Raw genomic sequence first — 17,865 nt, 5'->3', positions numbered from 1 at the left:
AGGCGTTTAACCCTCCGCTGCTGTGTCCAGTTTCTCCTCCACTCTGCATCGGTTCTTCAATACAATAATATGAATGTTGCAGGAGTTAATGCTTCTGTGTTCTTTGTTTCAAAGAATGTTGTGCCATTTGTTAATAGCAAAGAGAACTATTGAACATATATGAAAAAGAAGAGCTATTTTAAATTATTTTTTGGCTTTTTTTGCTATATTTATTTTCTTGTATTAGAATCTTCTTTGTAGGAGGGAAAAATCTAAAAATGTATTTTTCATTAGTGCGAAAAACCTATTTTCTTCCTTTTTGTACAATTTCGATGTTTTAAGCGAGACTTTGAAAAGCAATATGATGATGATGATGACAATGTTTCCTGTGACTGTATCTGCATGCTGTTTCTGTTGCCTTAATGATGGCTGCATCCCACTATGACCCCACCCACCCCACCTCCAACCGGACCCCCCCACCCACTCACCCAACCTCGCCCCCGCCACCTCAACTCCCCCCCTCATCTAATGGAGTCCTAGTCCCATCTGATCCAGTCCAGACCAATCCAGTCCTGTGCAGTCAATAAAGCAGTGCTTTCTGTGTACACGCAACTCTCGGCCTCTCATCCTTCTTCATCACTGACGTCTGTCTGGACTTTTTAAGTGATAGAAGAAAAACTTTTTTGCATTATAGCATATATTCATTATATATTTACTTATTTTAAGACACATTTGTAAATTAAAGAACATGTGTTTGGATCAGCAGAAAGACATTTTTTATATAACACAAAAAAACTACCTTGGATACGTTTTTTTCTAAATTCTCAGGTATGAGCATTTAATACAAATAACTTTATTTATATAGTAACTTTCAAAACACAGTTACTAAGTGCTTCACAAGTTTTAAATGATACGTAAAAGCTAAAAAGCACAACATTTGAAACTATTAAAGATAAAATATGACAATATATAATGTTATTGAAAATAAATATATATATATATATATCCTGTAATTAGATCTGCAATCCCCCAAAAAAACGATTGTCAAATCATTTTTGAAGCAGGTATGATGTTGACCTTGCTTAGGAGAATAAGCACTAGAATAAGAACCAGAATTAGCAGGCAAATATTTACTAATTGGCACCAAGTATTGTTGAGGCTGATGGAAATGTCAACAAACTCAAGTGCTGAATGATTTTAAACTGGCTAGTTTGGTTTTATCAAAGTATAATTCACGAGTTGGACATGAATTCCATATTTCCTGTCAGTCTGTCCAGAGTTGTAGAGACACTTACTCAGACCACAAATGTTCTGAAATAAAAAATCTGAGGGGTGCCAAAGTCAAGGATTCACCATCTGGGGACCATGAATGTCTGTTCAAATTTGATACTTATCCACCATTGAGATTTCACAGGATGTGAAGGATGACAAAGACGTTAAAACTTCAGCTGTTGTTGATATAAAATAAAAGTCTCTGGTATTACAAGAGTCATTAGGATTCCTCTTCTGGTCACCACAGATATCATCTGTTTTTTTTTTAAAAACACCCAAACCTAATGCACCCGCAGCCTCTTCCTCAGTGAACAGACTATAGTATTTAAACATAGATGTTCTGCATGGCAACAACAAAATGAAATAAACTCTTTGATGTATTCCACTAGATGTTTTGAAAACTGCCCATTTTACTCTGTCTTTGTGACTCCCTGGATCCGTGCACTGATCCCAGTGACGAGCACAGTGCAAATTGTGTTGTGTCTAAGAGGGTTATAAGATGTAAGAACAAAGTTTCACCCTGACTCACCCTAGAGCTGGTTTTTGACAAAACACAGCAACCTGCCAAGAAAGACCTTGATGAAGGAGTTGGCCAAGATCCTCAGGACCACTCCAACAAAAAAATAACTGCAGTGTTTTTCAATCATGATGGAATAACTGCTTGAAAAGAAATCAGGCTCTGCTGCAAAAATACCATGTAGGATCAGTGGTGTTTGTAAGGAGACAGAATGTGAAATGCAGAGCATGATGCAAAAGATTCTGTGGCCTGATGAAATACAATTCAAAACACTTGGCAGAGCCAATCAATCCTCTAATACCATCCATACCTCGCAGCACGATGGTGCAGCTTCAGCCTTGGCCAGAGAGAACAGGAAGACTTGGCCAGAGGTCCAGAGGAACAATGCAAGGATCCGGACTCAGGCAAATCTCGAGGAGAGCATGGTTCTGAATGCCAAAGGCCTGAGAGTGGAGCCAACAGATTTCTGCTCCAGCAGGACTCAAACCTGCTGCCAAATCAACACTGGAGTGGCTTCAACAATAAGAATGTGAAAGTCCTTCAGCCGCCTCAAACGTGAATCCAGAGAAAAGTCTGTGGAAAGACTCGAAGGTTGTGCCGTTTCGGGAAAATCCAAATTTGCCAAAGTGATGCAGATGTTTCCAGGGATAAGTTAAGAAGAGCTGCTCCCACAAAGCATCATCTCACATTGGAATGTCTTTAATGCTGCATGAATCAAAAGATTTAGATTAAAACAAGTGTGTAATATGAAGGGGGTCACTCATTGTAAGGTAAGTAGGTGGGTGGGTAGGTAGGTGGGTAAGTAAGTAATTAGGTGGGTGGGTGGGTAGGTAGGCAGTAGGTAACACAGCTTAACCACATTCAGCTCAGAAAAGCATGTGGATATATTCAAAAGTGAAGCTGACAGATCCCTGACGTTGTGGCGTGATCGTGGGTCATTAGTATAACTACAGCCGATCGAACCACTCCAGCCTTCTCTGGAAAAATAACATTTAGATTACGAAACAAAACGATTTTCAAAATGGCCTCTGAGGAGAAGAATGAAAAAAAAGCTTTGTGAGGAAAGCCATGTGCATGAAGTCTATCCAGGTGTTTTTGCTTTGTGCTGCTAAATTGATTCCCATTGTAATGAATATGTCTGTTTGCTTGGCTTGTATCCAGGGTGTGTTTGTGTGAATCAGATAGATGAGAGAGAGTTGAGGTCTGTCGTATTATAAAGCAAATAGAAGTCAGCTGGAGGAGACAGGCTGGTTATGAAAGAGCAAAAACAGAGCCACAGAGAAAGAAACAAGGACCTAAAACAGAAAAAGACGAGTAGTTGATTTATCAACCTTTGTTTCTCGCTCCGAGGCCCTGAACTGAATGAGAACAGTCTGTATTTACTCTGCCTTCATTTAGTCCCTGTGAAAATAATTCAAGGTAGATCCACTTCATATACATCACATGATTTCACAATCCTTCTGTACCAGAAAATACAGAGCTATGGATAAATGATAGAGAGAAAAAACAAGCCTAACTTATGACGCCTGCAATAGGTTTTCATTTTTATATCAGATTGAGTTAAAAAGAGAAATTAGAGATCCCTTATATGTGATTACAGGCTATTGTGCTTTGGTGATCCATACATATCTATCTATCTATCTATCTATCTATCTATCTGTCTGTCTATCTATCTATCTATCTATCTATCTATCTATCTGTCTGTCATCTATCTATCTATCTATCTATCTATTATCTGTCTGTTGTCTGTCTGTCTATCTATCTATCTATCTATCTATCTATCTGTCTGTCTGTCTGTCTATCTATCTATCTATCTATCTATCTATCAATCTATCCATCCATCTATCTGATACTGTTTCCCTGGTGTATATAACGTCTCTGTCCTGTGAGTCATATTGTTTTTTATGGCTAACTGTTCTACCATGTGTCAGTGAGGAATGTGAAGTATCATGGATCATCAGTTAGCTCATTAGCTCTCGGATAAACACTCGGCTCAATTAGGAATGATAATAAGCTGTGTTTCAGTCCAAAAAGACACGAGGCAGAAAGTGCTTCCCTCTGCAATGTGACAAGTGTCTGGCAAAAGGAAAAAATCAGAATGTCAAGGAATCCATTCAACAGTCTTTTCTGCTGGCAGTCAGTTCATCCGACACATTGCTGAGGAATCAATAGATAGCAGAAAAGCTGTTTGCAGAAACAGTCGGCAGCTGACGTCCACCACCGTGAAGGCGTGAAATCCACATCAGTTTCAGGACGTCCAGGGAACGACAGGCGAAGGAGGCGGGTGGCTCTGCTGCGAGGGTTCGAACCATTCTATCTGTTGTGATGTGAGATACTGTCACACACACACACACACACGCAGAGTGACAGCATATATACATCAGCAGATCATCATGGTCCTGACACAAGTAGCTACTCAAGCTCCTTACTGTCGGGCTCCCAGGGGATCCTTGTCAACTGCAGTAACACGTCATCCCCACACCAGCATCTTCATGTCTGGTGTTGAAACTGTCCAACAGCAGCCGGAGGCCTCTGGAGTTTTTAGTCTGTTACTGATGAATTATAAGTCATCTAGTTCATCTTAAAGCAACAAACATCGGACTCAGCTAGGGACTTGTCTTTAGAGAGAAGAGGAAGAAGAAGGAAAAAAAAGTCTAAGAACCCGTGGACATGAAAGATGGTTTGTTTGTGTTGCTCTTGGTCCGGCTCCAGGCAGCGAGTGATGCACTTTCCATACGAGAGGCCCTTTAAATACTTAGGAGAGTCAGAGGAGGGTGGAGCTGAGGTGGGAACGAGGGAGGACCACGAAGGAAAAAAAACAATACCAGATGGGTCGAGCTTGTGTTAAGAGATTTCATTTATCAAATACAAACAACAGGGGGATTTATGAGTCTTATATTGACAGTTTCAAAAGAAAGAGTTGTGACTTGAGGCTATATGTAAAGATGCACAACACATCCATGTGTCCCAAAAATATCCTGGATATAAATGCTGCCATCTTGTATTTTGGATGAGTCTGTCTCAGGTGTCAATCATGACATTTTCCCCCCATTTTTAGAGCATCAAATATCTGAGTAAAGCTAAACTTACTGTAAAAATACCCTTGGACGTGTATCGGTGTGATAAAAACTAGTTCAGTGAGTTAGAAAACGCAGACAGTTCCACTCGCAGAAGCATTTTGTTTCTTGGCTGCAGAGGGCGCTGTTGCTCAGTAAAAGTCACACAGTGTTGCTTTAATATCGTGCTCACCAGATCAGCATTGCTTTATATGTGATATATACGACCCAAACAAGACATATGTCAACGTGGGCTTTGGGAAATTATAAAGGCCATTTTCACTGCTGTCTAGATTATGGACAAATTACTTAATTGATTGATTGAGAAAATATCCGTCAGATTAAAAGATAGAAAATAGTCATGAAAATAAATAATTGCTGCCAAATACAGAGGACAACAACTCCAGTGGCAAATTAACAGATTAACAGAAGTTCCTCCTTCATCTATTACACAGTTTTAGTGAAATCTTACATCGCAGGGTTTCCTGGAGAGAATTGCGCTGGAGGCGTTCACCCAGATTAAAGATCACCTGCGCTAACATGAAAAATTAACACACATTTTTATAAAACATTACCCTTTAGGGAGTAGAGCAGAGGCTCTGCTTCACACAGAAAAGGCCTCACACGCTGTATATTTAATGAGTGGGACTATTGTTCAGACAGTTATCTGTTAACTGAATTGATCGTGAGAAGAGATATATCAGGTTTGTTCCTCCTCAGCTGAGAGACTCCCGCAGCATTTTATATTTCAGTCAAACTCTGTATCATCTGAAATAAAGTCTCATCTTACAGAAGAAATTATTACATTTTTATGAAATATAATATTTGACTTGTTAAGATTCAAAGCTAGTAGTGTCACTGCAGAGCAAAGGCCACGTTTAATAATACTCCTATGAAGTGAAGCAATGATTTACACAGTAAATATCAAAGTAATAAGGTAAACATTGTATCTTTATTGATAGTGAGATATGGGAGGTGATTAATCCATCAAATTCTCCAATTTAATTAAATTCAATCCATCCATTATCCTTAGAGGGTTGTGGGGGGTGCTGATATTTGTCGAAAGGCAGAGTTCATGCTGGGCAGGTTGCCAGTGTATTGCAGGGCTAATACATAAAGAGACAAACAACCATTCACTCTCACATTCATACCTGCAGTCAATTTAGAGTCTCCAATTAACCTGACCCCAATCTGCATGTGTTTGGAACCGGAGTCCCCGGAGAAAACCTACGAAGACCTTGGGAGAACCTGCAAACGTCCCACGGAAAGGCCTCGACCAAACGTCATATTCAAACCGGGATGTTCTAACCACCACCCAGCACATAGTGCTCAAGGCAAGTGCTGATGTGTGAGGAAAGAAACACTGGGACTTTGGTAGTTTGTTAATCTCCAGTCGCTTACACTCTCCACAGTAAAGTCTGCACTAAGTGGAAGTTAAAGGGATAGTTCACAGAAAAATGAAAATTCACTCATTATCTCCTCACCACTATGCCGAAGGAGGGGTGGGTGAAGTGTTTGAGTCCAGGGGTAAACAGCATTGCAGCCAAATCCAATGTGCTGTAGCATCACTCCTTCCGGCAGCGGACATTGAGGCTGAAAACGTGGTGTAAATGTTGAATTTGAATGTCTGGGACAAGAAGTGGTCTCCAGTTACTTCAATTGTACTTAAACTGTTTACCCCTAAAACTCCAAAAGTCCTTTGTGGACTCAAACACTTCACCCACCACTCCATCAGCATAGTGGTGAGTAGATAATGAGTGACTTTTCATTTTTCTGTGAACTATCCCTTTAATTTAAAGTTAGTACCTGTCAGCTGTACTGTGGATTCCACTGGTCCTGATTTGATGCATTTTAAGCAGTGTCATTGTTAAGAACAGAATCTGACGTCACTGTTGTGTCATCCCTTTCCCTGCTGTCTGCCTGGAGGTGGTTTTCTCTGAGTATCAGAAAAAAATGACAAGATCCAGAAAGACTTCCAGTATAGAGACCCTCAGCTGCTTTCCAGTACTGCCCTCTGGTGGCACGACATGATATGGCTTATTAGTTACAGTGCATTTTACCCACTGCGCCAACTGGCCACTATGAAGCGCACTGTTGTGTATATAGAGGGTTTTCTGCTTATAGACTTATAGTCATTGCCTTGGTGTTTTGTTTTTGTTTTTATTATCATTAGTTTGCGATGACCTTTTTTGGTGTATTATTATTGTACAAGTTTAAATATGATTATTGTCTTTATTTATTTTTTGGTGCATCCTATAGTATGATTTCTGAATCGTTGTTTTTAGGGTGGAGCCCAGGAGGACTAATGGGGATAAACAAATATACAAATAAGCTTCTGAATGCATTAAATCATTTGTCTTTTTAAGGGTTTCAAGGTGCCATTATACTTCAAATCAAATCTATACTATACTGTACTTAAACTTAAAGTAGTAAATAAATGAAGTAAGATATCAAATATGTCCATGCTATATACTCATACCAAGTGTTCACAAAGCAGTTCAAAGTTAGTTTTTTTAATTAATCATCCTTTGATTGAAGATGTCTTTCAACGGATGTAATGACGTCCACCTTGTCTGAATGAGAGTGTTTAGTTGCTGGTGTTTAATTAAAGCACTAATTCTGCTCTGAGAGTCCTGATGAAGTGAACCCTAATTATTGTGAGCACAAGGCCCACGGGCTTCATATGCTAAAATGTCATTAGCTTGAATTTTTCAATTACTACCCAGAACATTTTTTTTTCCCTCACATCGTACATTTTGATTTATAAGGAGGACTTGGACTTCAGTATTGCTGCGCTGGCAACATTCAGCCAGTAGATTAAGTGCATCAGGAGTGAGAGCGCTGCAGCCCCTGGGGGGAAACCTCTTTGTGTCAGGTTCATGAACTGTAATAATCGTACTGAGGGGGTTTCAACATTTTTTCTACTGTAGATTCTGTCTTCATTGCTGTGGTTTTACTATATTAACACAAAAACTGATGGTGTTTCAGATGAAAATGATAATTCTTAGATCTGATTTCACCTCTTGTAAAATCCCCTCATATACTTGTGAAGACGGGGGTGGGGGGGTTAGGGAATTATGCTATTAGGAAATAAATTTGACACGTAGATGCAGTTGAATTTCTCTCCAACATCTGTTATGTTACAATACAGGAAGAGGAATAATTTCTACCTTCCTGTGTATTGTTGATACTTGGTTCAGGTGTGTGTTGAATACTGATTGGACGGGGGATAGAGGCAAAGTCAAAGTGAGGGAGGACACACACACACACACACACTTTCCCCACTTGTTTCTATAGTGTTGTCTGATCATAGGTGATAACTGTTCTTACTGTTCTTAACTGTCTTAAATTGAAGCCCTCCTGAAAATGCAAAGGTTTTAATGCCATGTGCGCCCCCTAGTGGCATGGTAGTTAAGTGCTTGAGGTTTTTAGAATATGTCCTATGTGTTTGATTCTGCTTCAAATACAAGTTGTGGATATTTTCAGCTATAACAGTCTGATAAATAACTGATTATTATTTTTTTATATTTTACTTGTGTATTTCCATCTATAGAGTGAAAAAGTGTTACTGTTAATTTTTTGATAGCTGTAGTTAATCCTTACTTGACAGAGTAATATTTTTACGATATAATACCCCTGCTTCTTTGCACCGTTCCTTCAAAATCTGTGTTTACTTGGGGCCACGTGTCATGTTTCATGTGTCTGAGTTGTTAGCAGTTCTATCGAAAGTGGTTTCCTCCTCTTAACTTCTTTTAAAGTGGTTTCAAATTCAATAATATTTCACAAAAAGGAAAAATTTAAGAATTGTCCAAAATCATATTAATTATATTTATGAAACAATGTTACTCTTAATAATCTCACTCATTTTTTTTGAGTCACTGCCTGCAGCCAATTCCCTATGGTATTAAAGTGTATATAAAATACTAATGTATATTAAGTGTAACTATAGCACTATCATTAATTGCTGCTTATGCATTGATGCATTAACAGTCTAATTGAAGTGGGATTTGTAATGAACTTGTAGTGGATTATTTTCCAAACTGTTGCACCGGATCATCACTGATCTCCACCAAAGACAAAAGTGACAAAAAGAATCAGTCTTCATTGTGGATCAATGTTAAAGCCTGTTATTCATTGCAAACATTTATTACATTTTTTGATGCAAACAACAGCAAGTCCCACCCTTGTCGGAACAGCTCATCACTTAGTCATGAGGGAATGAAAGAGACATAGAGACGGGGACAGAAAAAGAATGTATTACGCGCAATTCCATTGTTTCCGTAAAAAAAACAAAAGAAAAACAAACAAAACATGATAATCAGCTCTCAATGTAAATTTTGGCATCTTCTTCCCTCCTGCTGTACTCTGGAGTAATGGTCATTAAAAATCAAAAGAACAAGGCATGCATAATAGTTTCTGGTAATGCACATAGATCGAAGGATACCACTGATAAATACAAAATCCATGTACGATGTTCGTGTACATTTCATATATACATGGTCCCTTTCTTAGAGGTGTCATAAGCCTAACTACCTGTTCCCACTATGGGATTGTGTCCTTATTTGTCTACCCTTAGTGACTAGAATCACCCTGTAAAACGCTCTGCGCTGCAAAATACACCCGGATGAACGATTAATGTCGACTACTACTTGGTGTTACAACCATCCCTATATTCCTCCCTTCATCTCTTACTGCATGTTATTATCTATTATTCAAAGGTTTCATTTACTTAAATAGTTGTCTTTGCCTCCACTGACCGCTGTGCTATCTACACGATTCCATAAAACCTTGCTGTGGTTATAGCCGGTAATTATTTTCTATTAAAATACGCCACCCATTGCATCACTACCACCCCATGTGTCTTTTTATATTTTAAAAAAAGGGAGCCCACAGTTCACCATTAACTACTGTGCCCACAAGATAGGAGTCTGGAACAATACGTTTCCAGGTACCCTTAAGAAATGGATCACTGTGATAAATGCACTGGTTCATTTATAATAAATGGGTGAAACAGCCACATGTCTATAGGAGGGCTGTGAACGTGGCCACACATTTATTGAAATCATGTAGGGAAAAAAGAATAGTAAAAAGGACAAAGCAAAACACAGTGATTGAAAACAATGTTGAATGGTGACAATGATCTTTACTGTTAAAAAAAAAAGTGTACTGTGATGTTTACAACTATGTTGCTCTCTGTCACTGCTGAAATTGAGATGAAGAAGGGGGAAGAGGCGCCAGAGGTTTTTGATATTTGTACAGATTTACAGTTATAATGCGTCTATCATCACACTCAACAGATGGCAGGGAGGGAGAGAGGGCAGCAAACGACAATATAGAAAAGACTCATCCGTTTAAATTTGAACACCCTTTGCTGTGGAACCAATGCTATGTTACTCTCTTAAAACAGACAGAGAGATGAAAATGTGTGTGTGTGTGCATACAGGTATGAATGTTGTAAGTGCGGAACCAAGTGTTCGACCAATAAAAGTCTATTGGGATCAAGTTGTACTGGTTTCTCTGATGGTGGAGGCATTTGTTTAACCAAACATGGGGCTGAGTATGATGGTACTGGTGGCAACGGTGGGCGTCTTGAGTGGTTGATTTTAGCGCCCCCTGATGGTGGTGGTGTCGGTAGGTTTCGGCGGCGCGGCTTCTTTAGTCGATGTACTGTGAGAGCCAGCGGAAGCCCTCGCCGTAGCCCTGCCTCTTCAACACACTGCACATGAACACCTCCAGTGGTCTTGTGTTCAGCTCTTTCATTGGAATGTTGCCCTGAGAGAAAAGAATGAAAACAAATACATTTCTTGAATATGTGAGATGGCTGATAACTTGTTCTTTGGCGTGACGAAGGGTAAAGACCGAAGCTCCTGCAAGAAGAAATTTCACTGTAAACTGAACTTGATCAGACACTTATTTAGAACTAGAGCGTACGAAATGGACCAGGCAGTTGTAATATATTTGACCTGGACTGAAGGGAGGCGTTTTAAAACCATAGCTGAAGTGGAGGTTTATTACATACACTCAGTGTGTTAATCTACGATGATAGCTTGCTTTACTATTACCTCTTTTACACCAAAACTACAGGGTATCGACAAGTTTTTAAAAACATGTTTATACCCGCTGAAAAGGGCGACTGACTCCTTTCCCATTACAAGTAGATGAGTTTAAGATTTGACGTAGAATGTAGTGTGCTGACACACAGCTCTTGTGTCTACTCACCTTTCCTGTCGTCTGTCCAAACAATCCAAAAAATTCCCTCAGGTTCTCCTCGCTGATGGCTTCTGATCTGTCAATTTTGTTTCCCAAGACCAGAATAGGCACATTTCCGATGGTCTCATCTGTCATTAATGCCTGGGAGGGTAGACAAGGTATAATTAATGTTTGGACAAATATTTACCCAAAGATACAGATGTCACATGTGATATTGTGTTTGTTAGAATAATATTTAATGTCTTCGAGAAGTTTTGTGGATAATTTACTTAGATTGTAAAAATGTCTTACATTTTAAGGAAGATGGCTTTGCATTAAATGCTTTGATCAAAATATTTTGTTCACTAGACATGTTTATAGATAAAACTGAGGAGAAAACAACATACAGAAGTTTTTATCATTAAGAATTAGCTTTAAAAAAAGCATTTAGTGGTATTATTAACATCAGCGAAGAATAATTCACCAATAATGAGTATTTGGAAAGTTTCTAAACACTGTGAAAAGCTCAGCTCTACGGTGTGATGGTGACCAAGCAGATTGGAGGTACTTACAACAAGTTCTGCTTTTGATTCAGCCAATCTTGCGTGGTCCGCACAATCCACAAGGAAGACAATGCCATTAATGGCAGGGAGGTAGTTTTTCCACACTCTGCGGGCTGTACGAACAAACAAAGAAAACAAAAGCAAACATGAGTTTTATAGTCTGTTCTGTCTCCTTCAGTCGCGTATTGTATTTACCTTATATTAGCAAGTGTGTTGATAGAAGAGGAATTCTTTTGTAAGCAGTTTTTTTTCTCTTCATGTAACTTTTCACTGAATCTCAATAATGCTATTCCCCGATCCGATCAGTGGTGAGGAAGTGGAATCAGATCTTCACTAATACATGTCCTGATTAAAAAACCCTCCCCCTGTTCACTCACCTTGTGCGTGGCCTCCCAGGTCAAAGGTGGTGAAGGTCATGCCAGCGATCGTCAGCTCTTCCGAGGCTAGAGGAGAGAAAGTGACCATCAACAAATGTTCTTTAAACATCTTTAAAAATTCCCTGATAAACAACAGCTTAGTGTATTTACATGTGTAAAACATGAATTCATATAACAACAAAATGCACATTCAACAGGACTGTTTGAACATGTTCACTTAAAAATGGATGAAAAGGCTTTGTGAATAATCAGGGTGGTTTCTTTTTTAGCATGGATGGCTTTCAACACATAACTGAGTGAAACTGGGTGTGTAATGTGCATGTGTGAGAGAGAGAATCAACTCACTTGGATGTAAAGTTGGCACATGCTGTCCCAATCTGTCATCTTTGAGCATGTGCAGTAGCGTCGTTTTGCCAGCATTGTCCAGGCCAAGAAATACTAACTTGCCCGATTTCCTGTACAGTCCTGAAAAAAAGGAAGCATCTCTGAATTCAAGCCTGGACACTGGAAATCCTTTAGATGAGCTACATGATAATATTGTCTTATATATTATTGTTTTGAACTAATGTGATCAGTCTGATTTTGATGGTTTGAACAACACAAAATCAATCTAAAAAAAGCATTAGAGTGACAACTCCAGGTAAGACTTGTTCTCAGACATGTAGGAGTTTCACACATACAGTACAGTGTCCTTGATGCACAATGGAAAATTAACTTAAAGTTTACTTGTTTTTGTAGAGGAATACCATTTAGTTATACTTTTAAATCTCACTATTCTTCATAATAGGATCCATTTTAATTTACAATTTAAGTTTTATATGAATTTGAAATAAATTACTATAAAATAATGATATAAGAAGAAATCACTATATAAGAATAAGAATACAACAAATATTTAGAAAATAAACGTGTTTCCATAACATGTTAACAAAAGATGTGCCTCTTTTCTGCATTGTTTATTGTGTATAATAATAGTTGATATATCTGCACATAAACGCAGGTACAAATATTAATATCTTAATAATAGAGTCTTTATAGTTTGAAGGGAAACTAGCAGATTTTAGCCCTACTATCCGTTCTGACAGATCAGCACAGGACAGGTGCAGGGTCACTCCTTCCTGAACTTTGCTGAAGAGATTAAAGTGCGTTGAGTTTGACTCTATGAGTCAGCCTGGGTATCCAGTAGATTTGTAAACTTTCTGACTGAGTCAGCTTGAATAGATGATTACTCACAACAGCTCTATGCAACCTGTCTGACAGGGAGAACAGGAACCACTACGTCACAAGAGCAGCTCTGACTGAAACTAAAGAGGAGCTAGTGAGAACATCATCTGGTGCACACAAGAGTGTCTAATAGATTTAAAATAAACACCTTTTCTCGAAGACTTTTTTCCTTTAAGTGACAATAACTGAGACACAGAAGTGTAAATAGCAAGTGTTGCTTCAACGGGAACCAAACCCATGAGCCAGCTTGTGTTCGTGCTCCAACAAAGGAGGTAGAGGCCCAATCAAGACTGCGAAGCGGACCACATTAGAAGCTGGTCAGTGTGAATTGTATGGCTGCACAATATTGGGAAAAGATGCGATATGCGATAACGTAGTTGAATGTTGCGATGACGATATGACTTTCGATAAATAAACAAATGCTCAGGTATACGCTGTTAAAGTCTTTCTGCGCACAGCTCAACTAAGTCTGCTTACAATGATCATTTAGGGTCTTTTCATACATGTTTGGACTGTTAAGAGGTTATGTTTTACAGTTTTTACCAGCTCTGGCAGTAATTTACGGCTCTTGTCTGTGTCTTTATCATTCGCACTGGACGGGGCCTGTCAATGATCTTAAGATCTTTCATTTATTATTATCTAGTTATCCACAGTTCAATCTGTCTTTTGCAATACGTATCGCAAGCATGTTGATATCGCGATGACGGTATATTTTAGATATAATGTGCAGCCCTCTGGATAGGAGCCATTTCTTTGATTGTGCAATAACCTGATGTGTTTTGTCTCAACAAGTGAGTTTTAGCTGAGAAAGCAACTTTGCTGAAGATGTTTATTGCGTAACATTTTGTATGTTGCTTTTAAGGCGTGGCATCTGCTGAAGCATCGGAGTGTTTGTGTTTCAGATTTGTGTCTAAAAAGTAAACACTTTTAGAGAAACGGCACCTTCCAATCCATTTCCCCCAAAACAGGAAAGGATGTCGAGGAACAAAGCCTACAATTGTTCACAACAGTCTTAGCCCTGCATTGTGTCGTATTCCTGACAGACCAGTAGCTTTATCAATTAAAGGTCTTCATGTTATCACTAAAGACATTATTCAAATTACAACTCCATTCATAGTTTACATAAGACTTTTAACATATTAAATAATGACTTAACAAGCAAAAAAAGTCAAAAGTTTAACAGTGTTAGTGTGTCTGTTCATTAGTACTCACCTAAAAACTGTAGTACGTTATTGAATCCGCTATAAATCCAATCAAATATGAATGACATATCCGGAGCTGTTGAATCCTGAAAAATGACACGTGGGGAAAAAACAGAGGTAAGAAAAGAAAGGCTGACACAGCACAAGCAGAACAATACCTGGTGGAAAATTACGAGTTTAAGTAAGAGCTGGTACATTTACCCATTGCTCCTATTTTTGTGAGCAGGCTTTCTGTGACATTATACTGCGGCTGTGTTCTCATGAACAGAGATATTACTAATACTGCACAATGAAATGAGTGTTGAATCAACACTTGAGAAGATTTGGAAAGTTTCTCTCTTAATCCCCAGCATGAAAAAATATTTAAGCTTAAATCGATTCCACAATGGCACACCTGTAAAATGTGCATGGAAAACACAAGACGGTATGGTCGGGTGAAAATTTAAATTTATAGTCTCATGCAAAGGACCAAATTTTCAGTAAAAAAGAAAAGAAAATTGCTGTACATGTTGGGTTGAATTACTTCTGATCATGAAGAACCATTTGGATGAGAAGACAGAAATTGTAACCATACGTAGTATTATCTTCAAATTTTTCAGGTTGAATTTTGTTTATTCAGTGGCGCATTAAACTAAGACTAAGACTAAATTGTGGCTTAATATCTTACAGGCCCAGAGCCTTCAGGGAATAAATTACAAATAAATAAAACACAATTAAAAGTATCAGACAACAGGAGACAAATAATTACATCATTAAGTACCAATCAGCACCTCTCAAAAAAAGTGACAACACTTTCTATGAATACGAGTCCTGCCATGACTTATCAGACAGCTATTGACAAGTGGTGATAAGGACAATGACTGGCTCTCTATGGCCAATGATTAGCTTGTTCCAGTAGGAGTCTTTGGACAGGAGGACAGAACATGCAGAGCACTGATCACATCTGACAGCTCCTCAACAGGCAACATGAGTGTTTAATTCAACACGAGCCATCTGCAAGGGCCGTGGAAATAAAGCCAGGTCTTAAGCCTTTCAGGATAAGCAAGTTAGATTGTTTTTCAATCAAAATAAAATGGAACAGAGATAGGATTGCTGTAAGTGTGTGAAATCAGATCCCTCACCTGCTACACCTAACAGATTGTTAAGGGCTTCTCTTTTGTTCCCTAGTCAAGTTTTGTGGAAATCTGAGAAAATGGGTCAGAAAAAGTTAACAAACTTCTTGTTTTTGTAAGCAAAAGAGACATGAAACCACAATGTTCGATCCGTCGAAGAGATTAACACACACAAATTAATCAAATGTCTTCTTTGGTAGCTAAAGAGACACCAGAGAAAGGTAGGCATGTCCTGACCTCTATCCCTCGTTACGTAAAGTGCAAACAACTCCAGGACTAAAGTATAAAGTATCCAAAGGTCAAGACCACACAAATACAGCTGAACTACACGTCAGCTGCTGCTATGCTCCAGTCCCATCGGCAACACTGTGGGCAGGCGTTACAGTCTGATGCTCCCACGTGTAGCGTGATGCAGCTGTGAATGTGAAGCAATTTTACAGTAACTGACAACAACCACAGGCAAATATGTACAACAAGCGGAAACAACCACATTAAAGAAAACAGTGTAGTGTCTTTGACAACATCCTAGTGAATAAACTGATATAAACCCTGTTTTAAGCAATCAACAGTCCAAAAACCAAACATCTGAAATGTTATATTATATCAATATAATCCATCCATCCAGTATCTATACTGCTTTTCCTTTAAGGGTCAAGGGGGAGCTGGAGCCAAATATTGCTCTAATGTAATTTGGAAATTTTTCACGCAAAGACTGTTTGGCATTTTGCTTGAAATGTAACCAAAATTGGTTGCAGATGACTTTCCCTTCGAGTGACTTATTGAATAATTAATAAATCATTGTTGCTCTGCACTAAAATGACAGTGATAAAAAGGTGAGACATAAATTTTGGGTTGTCGGGTTAAGATTAGAGTTGAACTTGTCTAAAGTAGCTCTGAAGCAAACAAACCATCATCATCTGTAAGTATATCAGAGATAATGAGCATTGTTGAAGTGCACGTGATCAAAATCCACGAAGCCGAGTGTGATGACAACGTGACCTTACTGATAAATCCACCTTCTTAACGAATTTCGCAGTGCCTGAAGAAACGTTTCTTTCACTAGAATGACAGTGACATCCTGTTGACATTTTAATGGTATTTATTTAAGCACAACCGCGGCCACTTCAGACTGATGTTCAGCTCATAAATTATAATTAAGACATTTCCTTCCTTGAGGAGAAACTGTCACTGTTGATTCTCTGGCTCTCAACACTGAGTCCACAATACAATAAAGAGACCTAAAGCAGTTTGAGTGGACTGACACATCAGTCCGGTTCACACAACCACTGTCAACGTAGCAGTGAAGTTAGCCAACTTTTACGCTAGCGGCTAACGTTTCATGGATCGTTGATCTCCGCCGGGTTTCGCGTCAGGGAAACAAGGGCAAAAGGCCCAAATACCGGAATAATAACAGTGAAGTAAAAGTTAGTTGTGTTTAATTAAGTGTATTTCGTGTAACGCCTGGGCGAGGCCGACTAACGGGACGGCTAGCAGGAAGCCACTAGCTACGTGTCATAATCTTAGAGAGGCGACGTTGCATCGAGTGGTTTCTGACTACGTCGGCTAATTAGCAGTTAGCTGGAGAAATGCTCCACCGTTAAAACAACAGAGTCGCGTGGTGATGCGGGCGATATTTGTCTTCTACTGATCAACGCGGATAAAGGTAAAACACACATCAGTGGCTCGATAGCTAACATCACTCTAGAGGCTCTTAGATAATACGCGAGTTAGCCCACTTGGTGTTAGCAATGCTAACGTAGCATCGTTAGCAGCCGGGGTTGTTCGCTAGCCGAGACGCCGACCGCTCACATTAGACTTTTTTTTCAGGTTATCAGGAGAAAAGGGTCGAGAACACTTACCCGTTGTTTAGGTGCAGACTAGTTCAATGTGTGTGTTCGCTCTTCGACACATGTAAGTTGGTCTCCCGGTCAGAAATAGAGGGCCTGAGAGCTGCCAGGTCTTCCTCTGCTTTTTCGTGTTTTGTTACTGAGCCACGAAGCTGCAATGGCTGAGCAACTACTCCCCAAACTCTGCCCTGCCGCTTCCGGTTGATGTTTCACACTCACCTCTCCGACCGTGCAACTGCCTTACACAGAGGATCTACGGTTCCTATTTTATTATTATTTTTATTTATTTAGTCTTTTATATGGAGTCAGTTATTGTTTACACTTTACGCAGTCATCACCAGCTGTGTACCTTTGTTTAGCTTAGTTTTAAAGTAAACATATTAGGGTGTTTGTTTTATTTAAGTTTTGGGGGGAAAAACAATAATAATAAATTAATAATAGTACAGAATTAAATAATCATAATAATAATGATGATGATGATAATTCATATTATTAATAATAATAATAATACAATTAAATAAACAGAA

At 38.9% G+C, this 17,865-nt stretch overlaps 1 protein-coding gene across 2 annotated transcripts; it reads right to left on the bottom strand.

The window, feature by feature from the left end:
• Positions 1-8,935: 8,935 nt before the first annotated feature.
• On the bottom strand, positions 8,936-17,562 carry sar1b (secretion associated, Ras related GTPase 1B). Of its 2 annotated transcripts, XM_035178762.2 has the most exons (8): positions 17,351-17,562; positions 15,501-15,563; positions 14,390-14,465; positions 12,299-12,418; positions 11,954-12,019; positions 11,586-11,689; positions 11,044-11,175; positions 8,936-10,596 (listed from the first exon to the last, which is right to left on the bottom strand). In XM_035178762.2, exons 3-8 carry the CDS (start codon positions 14,445-14,447, stop codon positions 10,480-10,482), a joined length of 597 nt encoding a protein of 198 aa, XP_035034653.1. In that variant the 5' UTR covers positions 14,448-14,465; positions 15,501-15,563; positions 17,351-17,562; the 3' UTR covers positions 8,936-10,479. The 2 variants fall into 2 exon arrangements, with proteins under 2 accessions (XP_035034653.1, XP_035034652.1); XM_035178761.2 differs by lacking the exon at positions 15,501-15,563 and having other exon boundaries at positions 17,351-17,560.
• Between the last annotated feature and the right edge of the window lie 303 nt (positions 17,563-17,865).

Source organism: Hippoglossus stenolepis, chromosome 15 (genome assembly GCF_022539355.2).
Source record: "Hippoglossus stenolepis isolate QCI-W04-F060 chromosome 15, HSTE1.2, whole genome shotgun sequence".
NCBI lineage: Eukaryota > Metazoa > Chordata > Actinopteri > Pleuronectiformes > Pleuronectidae > Hippoglossus > Hippoglossus stenolepis.
This window is presented reverse-complemented; position numbering and strand designations above follow the sequence as displayed.

Excerpts from the sequence above, each read along its gene's own strand:
- sar1b (XM_035178762.2), bottom strand. The coding sequence starts at position 14,447 with ATGTCATTCATATTTGATTGGATTTATAGCGGATTCAATAACGTACTA. Across the intron at positions 12,419-14,389 it reads TAACGTACTACAGTTTTTAG|GACTGTACAGGAAATCGGGC; the intron begins GTGAGTACTAAT and ends CCTTTTTTTCAG. Across the intron at positions 11,690-11,953 it reads CCTGGGAGGCCACGCACAAG|CCCGCAGAGTGTGGAAAAAC; the intron begins GTGAGTGAACAG and ends TTGTTCGTACAG.